Raw genomic sequence first — 7,786 nt, forward strand, 5'->3', positions numbered from 1 at the left:
TTAAAAAAATGAAATGAAAACGATACACTTATTCAGAACTGTGAAAAAGTTAACACCCCAGATGGGACTCGAACCCACAATCCCTGGCTTAGGAGGCCAGTGCCTTATCCATTAGGCCACTGGGGCGCGGCATTCGTATATGTTAGATAGTTACTTTTTATTTTGTAGAAACGATATCTATATATCTATTTTTTTTATTGTTTAATTGTCCAATGTTTGTACGTTAATTGACCAAATTGATCAGTTTTGCTTTTCAAGAACGCATACGATTGAATAATCAGATCATGATAAGGCTTGAACAGATCACCATGGTGACGCTGTTTGGTTTAAGGGACGATTCCATTGTCATCCTACAATGAGGTACCATTGTCATCCTAAAATTAATTTGTATTGAAATGTTTAAACGCTGTCTTTAATAAAGCATTGCATCGTTGAATGAAATTTTATATTTTTACATCTTGGCCATGTTGGATTAATTTTCAGGGCAAATTTGCATTTCGGGTTGGCAACGCTTCACCGAGTTATTTACTTAGGATGGAATGGAATTTTCGCACTTGCGCAGTAGCAAGCATGTTTGGGGAGAAGGACATTTCAACCACAGCGTTAAGACTTTAAATAGATAGTCTGTATGGAGGTAAATATATTAGCTACATATTTTTAGAGACACAACAGCTACTAACACATCTGATGGGCAGAGGAGAGTTTCAGTTACATGTCAGGTATGAGTTATTCATACAGCTAGCTTGTGTTAGCCACCTAGGATTAGCTCGGTAGTGTACCGTTAGCAGCGATAAACACAGGTAGCTTGACAGCGCTATTAAACCTTACTAATTGCTATTGGTGTATCGTGTCTTACATAGGACCTGAAAAAATCACTGAAGATGCCGCTCTTTGGAAACACTTTCAGTCCGAAGAAAACTCCACCTCGTAAATCTGCATCTCTGTCCAGCCTTCACACGGTGAGTGAGTGGAGCAAGTCAGTTATCTATGGCAGCATCAGTTAACGAAATGTGTGATACTTTTGTAACGAAGCACTTTGACTTATGGTCCCAGTGGTAGATCAAACAATGTTTCAACCTTTGCTTAATATAACATATTCAGTAAATTCACAAATCAAACAAGCCAATTAATCATTCAGTTTTAATACGTCTGTACAATCAGAGTATTCTGATGATTTTACCCTTTCCTCTCCTAAAGTTGGATCGTTCAACAAGAGAAATAGAACTTGGTCTCGAGTATGGACCACCTGCGATGAACATTGGAGGCCAGAGCTGGAAATTTGAAGATGGACAATGGATATCAGGTTAACAGACTAATACAGTTGGATGTCATGTCCTCTCCTGTGTTTTTTTTTTTTTTCAGTATCTGAATGGCCAACACAGCGCAAATTAAGTTTATTTTTTGTTCTTAAAACCAGAATCTCTTGGAAATACGTCCGGTAGAGAATTGCAGCGGCTTAAGAAGAGAAATGTGCAACTGGAAGAGGAAAATAACCTCCTAAAATTGAAGATTGAACTGCTCTTGGACATGGTGAGACCTGAACAGCTGCCATTATTATGTTCCCACGTTCTCAGTAATGATAAAGATGCTCTATGAGACTCTTTGGAAGGAAAGTTTAATACAATGTTCATTCTCAGCAGACAACTTTCAGACCCACAGAAAGAAGAAATTGTATTTTGCCATTTCTGAAAAGTACAACAGACACGATCACCTTCAAGGTGTATATCTATGCATTGAATAAGGCTGGCCAAAGACTAAGACCAGGACTGGTTCTGCAAGGGGTTGCTTAATATGTTTGAAACACATGTCATTTAGTTTCGTTCACCAAAGCACTTGAATAATAATATTTGATCTCTTTTCTTCAAGCTGACTGAAACTACAGTCGACTACCACCTGATGGAGAAGGAAATTGAAGATATAAAGACTCAACATCGAAGAAAAAAATAACAAATCTAATCTAGTCCCTCCGTGATAAGTATTGTTTTAAAGCAGAATTGGGTACCTTTGCCTCGTATTGACACATAATTAGAAGTTCATTGACTTAACAAGAACAAGAAAGAAAACTCCCTGGATAAATTAAGGGGCTTACATTTATTTTCACAACGAGGACACATTCATCCCCTTAAAACCTGTTGCAAGAAAAAGGGATTCAGAGGCTCCCTGTCTTTTTTCTTTCCTGCATTTGATTCAATCTGAATCCAGTAAGAGCATCCATTTTTCAGCACACACATTTTTTTAGACATTGCACATGGGTATGATATTTAAAAACTGAAATGGTCTTTTATTATTTTTGTACTTGCTCTGTTCCTTTGTCTGTAAACTGAAAATTAAATTGCTGGAAAACAGGTGTTTTTTTCCTTTTCTATCATTCAGTTGTTGCTTTTGATCTTTCCTCCTTTTTATTAGGGTCATTGTTTTCTTTTCTTTCATGTACTGTATAATTATTTTATTTGAGTTATTCTTGGCCTTGGAAACAGAAGTTTGACCATAAAGAAAAAATCTCAGTTGCAGACTTGCAACCTTTTTGAGAGCATTTACACCCAGCTCAGTCAGTCGATCACGGCCTTGTGCTGCATTTTATCCCTTTGAAATTTAGTCAGGAAATCCACATTTGAATTTAACTGGATTGGATGTAATTGGACTTGAATAACAGCTTGCTTGCTTTCTCAATAAGGTATCTTCAAACGATGCTTTTGTAAGACTATAAGCCCATAAAACTGTACTTTCCCCGTGTTAGAACTGTGGATAATTATGATCTTGTATTAAAGTCATCAAAACTAATCCCATTAAGCAAAGTAGGATATTTTATGAATGAGTGTTGAGAGCGCGAGTCTTTTCATTTAATTGGTAGATGCACATTTCAGGCAAACGCTCTGTAAAGCGATTGGTCTGATGCTCCCTACTGCGCATGCGAAGGCGGCCTTGAATGACAGAAGGCGTCCATCGACGTTGTTGCTGCTACTAGCGGGAGAGACGAAGTAGTTTCTAGCCTCTCTTTTAAAGCACTTTAAACCACCGGCTTTGCCTCTTAACTGTTGTATCGTACGGCGATATTGTGGTGTACTCTTTCTTCAATATTTTCATTTTTAACAATGCCGCGCGGTGGTAAGTATTGTTGTTATCTGACTGACCGTAATATTCCTTCTACAGTGAGCTAAATCTAGGCAGCGAGCTGCTAGCTTATGTAGCATTAATTCCCGTCGAATTCTCACGTTAGCTGTTAGCATGTTAAATGGTTAGCAGACTGCTATTTGTTGAGTATGAGCCGGTCAGTAAGACGCCGCATGTAATGGGCAGTGGTTTAAAAATGTGCAGTTGTATATAGGTACCAGATTGCCATTTAATTGGACACGTGAAAGAACTTGAATGGTTACATTTCTTGATGTTAGAGAAGAATATCCAGTACCATGTGCACACGAGACCGCGTTGGTAGGCTTTGACATTTTACCCTTTAAATGAATTCCCGGTCGACGAACCTTGTTAGTATCACTTGTTACAGACATAAATGTTTACACAAAGTATTCACTAGTAGTTACTGGGGTTATTTTGGCCCAGTATTCACCAGTACCTCTTGCCGGCCATGACGTTTGCTAGTGAATGGAACATCCCCCCCGCCCCGTGAACGTCACACCACATATAACTCGCAAGGGTTATTTGCTTTTTACCATAAATGCTTCTTTGGGACCATGTATTCCCAAGCACTACTGGGTCAAATAATATTCTACAGTTATTTTTTGTTTTTAAGTCCTACCAGCTAAATAGCCTGAACCAAAGTGTCTCCAACTGCACTGAAAGGAATGCTGTAACCCCCCCGTTTGATATGACACATCTAAACCTGTTTAGCGTTTACATGACATGACAATTTAGATAATTGTGTTGTAGGTAAAAAGGGTCACAAGGGCCGAGGGAAACAGTTCAGCAACCCAGAGGAGATTGATCGGCAGATGAGAGCCCAGAGAGAGAAGGTGAGTAGAGGATTTGCAGCAAATTCAAAGTCGCCTTCGAACAAGGTCTAATGTAATTGTATATGTGTTTTTAACAGGAAGCAAATGCTGGTGCAGAGAAGGAAAGTTCTGAGGAGTCTGAGGAGGAGAGCAGCAGTGATGAGGAATCTGATGTAAGTAAGGCCAAAGGCCTTGTGAAATTGTCAGTCAGTGCAGTTTGACCAGAATTTCATGGTTAGTTGATGTAGCTTTTAATTGATCATTTGTGTTTATGATTAAATCCGGCTGTTTACTACTTGAAGCTTTCTTTTTTTCGTTCTCTTAAATTTTCTAAATTTCCCTAAATGTACAGTTTAGGAGCAACAGCATAAAATTTCTCCTTTCTTCGCAGTGTTTCAACCTCATAAACTGTCAGGAGAATAGGTCTTCCTCTTTTCCGATCTGAGATTGTCTGCTGATTGTACATCTTATGGTCGTCGTGAATGTGGGAGTTTAGTGTGAGTGGAAGGTCTAAATGGTCTTTTTGTTTTGGAAAATCAGCCAACAGTTCAAATGGCCTCAGAGCTAAACTGGGATGTTGATTGACCTGACACGACAGAAAACAGCTCGCGTAGCTTTGACCCAACCCAGCAGGCTTGTGTTTGCTCTGATATGAAATTACAATAACGAATCGGGACGGGTTTCGCACGGATGAACCTAGTTGCAACGATTTTGTCACACTGCCCCAAAGAACGGTTGCCAAATGCAAACAAATAGTTGCTGGAGTCCTACTCTAAGCCATCTGTTTGTCGCAAAAAAATACATAACATCTTACTCTGATATCTCTGAGCAGCTTCAGCAGCCTACAGTCAACAACGGCGACTCCGATTCTGCTTGTGGCGCTTTGTTGATTTTAATTGATGTTTGTTCATGTAACAAATCATCTGGCAGGTCAGGGTAATGTTCTGTGCCTGAAATTTTAAAAACTACAGAGGTTTTACTTCGATGATGTTTCTGGCGACTTAAAAACATTCAGCGTTTGTATCGTTTCTCACTTGTTCAATGTTTTTTGAACAAGTGTGAGATGGAATAAAGGCACGAAAACGACAGGCAGCCTTGAAATTAGGACAAAACTAGACCTTACAGAAGCAAGAGGATCACATTTGTTGCAAGTTCCTGCTGCTCTTTTTGGGCTTTTGGCCAATGCTCTAACTGTTCTTTTTACACACAGTCAAAGAAGAGGAGTGGAGTCGAGGGGCTCATAGAGATCGAGAATCCCAACCGCGTGTCTCAGAAGAGCAAGAAGGTGACTGAAATCGATGTCAGTGCTCCCAAAGAGCTATCGCGCAGAGAGAGGTGTGTCTGCAGTCATTTATTGTTTAGCTTTTTTGTGATTGTCATGTCCTAAACTCCAATTTGCCCCTCGAGGTTTATTTCAAAGTATGGCAGTTAAGTTCTACTCTTGGTATAGCTCGCTTTTCTGTTTTTCAGAGAGGAAATAGAGAAGCAGAAATCAAAGGAACGTTACATGAAGCTTCATCTTGAGGGTAAAACTGAGCAGGCCAGGGCTGACCTGGCCAGACTGGCGATCATCAAGAAACAGAGGGAAGATGCTGCCAAGAAGCGAGACGAACTCAGGAAAGGTAAGAGAGAAAAAAAAAAAAAAACACACAGCGATTAACCGTGTGGAAGGGCAGAAGAAAGAAATTATTTGAATAGCTGCAGTTAAAAACAAAATGCATCTCATCTTTAATGGAGTAAGTTTATGGATAGATTTGATTTAAGAGCAACTAGTAGGATCTTCTTAATGTCAATGTTGTTGTTTTTTCTTAGAAAAAGAAGCTGAAGAGGCCAAAGCAAAGCGCTAGTGCTCCACCTGAAAGCTTCGACACACACTTCAGTCTCAGAGGGATGGGAGGAGGAGGAGAACTGGAGAACTGGGAGGGGACCAATATGGGTGACATAAGATCAGGGCCGCCGCTGAACTCCTGTCCCTCACTTCAAATCAGAGGGACGTGGATCTTCCATGACTGTAAGGTCAGAACAGGTGAAGCGAAGCAAGGTGAAGAGGAATGCAACATTTGGAATGCCTTTAATTTTCTTTGAAATTATTTTGAGGTTTAAGAGGAGACATTAGCAGGTTTTCCATGTGCCTTGCAGCCTTTTCACTCCTCTCTTACCAGGATTTTAATTCTAAAGCTGCTAAAAAAGTCCCATTCCTTATGATTCATATGTTTTTACAAGGTTATGTAATAGACGTTTTCCGAGCGGGTATTACAGTGAGGATTTCTTTGGTGCTTTACTCATCCTTTGATTTGTTCTGTAAGACGGGAAGCCGGGTGATGGAGGAGCGAATTAAACTGTTCTGAGGAAAATCTGATGCATACGGATTCAGTTTTCAAGTTCACTGGTTTGTTCTGGGTTTACAATTGCATGCTGTACCGCAGCTTTTAATTTAATCAACAGCTAAGTGGATGTGTTGCATTAAATGTATTTTTCCCTTCTCTTCAAAAAAAAAAAAAAAGAAATTAAATAAATTCACAATCTGCAGTGTTTTTCCCCCCTTTTTGTTCCAGTTTAGGTCTAGCTTTATGAACATTTTTCATTTGACACTTTACCCATGGATCTTCTCCCACATTTTACTCCCTTCAATCAATTCATTGCTCCTCATTCAAAAATGTGTCCTGTGTGTTTTGCTTAAAGCTTCTCAGTATGCTTAAGTTGTAGAACATTAGTGCTGGCACAGACCGCCTCAGTAACTGTGGTCTCGCCCTGTTTCTAATGGGATCGCTTGTAGAAGACATTGTCTTTTGTTGCTTTTTTTATTAAGTTGAAGCACGGCCAGCTCACAGTCTTTCTCTTTTAATTAAAGTGCTATAGAGATAATGATACATGGAGTTAGTTTACAGCTAACACATTAAATTCAACACTACCACCAACTTCTCTCCAAATGATCACATGCTCTCACTGCAAAAAAAGCTGAGAAAGAGGTTCCACTGCTGGTCTTTTGTATTGTTTATGCTTCACAGGTGTGCATGACATCTCAGTATGTTGCTGATTTGGAATTGTCTTGAACAGGAAAACGGTTTTCCTTTGAACATTTAAGTTTGCTAAAAATTGTTGAACCCACAAAATGTAAGAAATGTAGCCACAGCATGAAAATTCCTCATTTTCCATCCTGGATTTGGGGGCTTTTTAAAGAATAAAATCCTCAAAAGGTGTGACTGTGTTAATATTTGTCTCTGTGGTTGAAAGCAGCCGGGATTTGTACTTTGGATCAGTTGGATTGATGTTTTTCACACATGCAAATTGTCAATAAAAGGGAGGCTTAGCCATCAGGTTGTAGAAATGCTGGGCCCAGAGCTTTTTTTTTTTTGTTTGTTTGTTTCTTATCCTACACTTACATTAATTTTGTCAGTACAGTCGACCACTAGACTGCAGCATCTGTCAGGGAGCAAAGTTGTTGCAGTGTCTCTAGCAGGAAATTCATCAGTGCAACGGAATGATGGTTAGATGTCATTTGGCTAATATCTAAATAAAGAGAACAATGGTTTTTAAAAAAACGGTTGTGCTTCTTAAATCTACAGGATCATAAATCACGCAGTGCTGTAAGCTGAAATGTTGAGGGGTGCTATTAGATAAGTTTCTCCCATTAAATAGACCCACATTTGGTCAGATGTGTGCGTTTAGCTGCAGTTGCGTCTTTATTCTTCATCTTTTCATTTCACAGAAGTAGGTTGGTGTGAGGTTCTTTTTCAATCAGTTTTTTTTTTTTTTTTTTTTTTGGTTGTGGGTGTCCTGTATCCCGTGGTTTTGTCACACAACAAGGTTTCATATCTGAGACGAGGTGATTGGCCTTTAGA

At 39.4% G+C, this 7,786-nt stretch overlaps 2 protein-coding genes and 1 non-coding gene across 4 annotated transcripts; 2 read left to right on the forward strand and 1 right to left on the reverse strand.

Moving 5' to 3' along the window:
* Positions 1 to 53: 53 nt before the first annotated feature.
* trnar-ccu (transfer RNA arginine (anticodon CCU)) lies at positions 54 to 126 on the reverse strand. Its single transcript has one exon. It is a non-coding gene; the product is annotated as a tRNA-Arg (tRNA).
* Positions 127 to 558: 432 nt separating this feature from the next.
* cby1 (chibby 1, beta catenin antagonist) lies at positions 559 to 2,345 on the forward strand. Of its 2 annotated transcripts, none has more exons than XM_072373119.1 (5): positions 559 to 719; positions 861 to 959; positions 1,198 to 1,303; positions 1,418 to 1,530; positions 1,867 to 2,345. In XM_072373119.1, exons 2-5 carry the CDS (start codon positions 882 to 884, stop codon positions 1,945 to 1,947), a joined length of 378 nt encoding a protein of 125 aa, XP_072229220.1. In that variant the 5' UTR covers positions 559 to 719; positions 861 to 881; the 3' UTR covers positions 1,948 to 2,345. The 2 variants fall into 2 exon arrangements, with proteins under 2 accessions (XP_072229220.1, XP_072229219.1); XM_072373118.1 differs by having other exon boundaries at positions 559 to 634.
* Positions 2,346 to 2,921: 576 nt separating this feature from the next.
* Positions 2,922 to 6,303, forward strand: pdap1a (pdgfa associated protein 1a). The gene is made up of 6 exons (XM_072372891.1): positions 2,922 to 3,105; positions 3,883 to 3,965; positions 4,043 to 4,117; positions 5,155 to 5,279; positions 5,415 to 5,566; positions 5,757 to 6,303. The coding sequence occupies exons 1-6, from the start codon at positions 3,093 to 3,095 to the stop codon at positions 5,789 to 5,791; spliced, it is 483 nt and encodes a 160-aa protein (XP_072228992.1). The 5' UTR covers positions 2,922 to 3,092; the 3' UTR covers positions 5,792 to 6,303.
* Positions 6,304 to 7,786: the final 1,483 nt, after the last annotated feature.

The sequence above is a fragment of the Leuresthes tenuis genome, unplaced genomic scaffold, assembly GCF_036924035.1.
Source record: "Leuresthes tenuis unplaced genomic scaffold, fLeuTen1.0.hap1 SCAF_20, whole genome shotgun sequence".
NCBI lineage: Eukaryota > Metazoa > Chordata > Actinopteri > Atheriniformes > Atherinopsidae > Leuresthes > Leuresthes tenuis.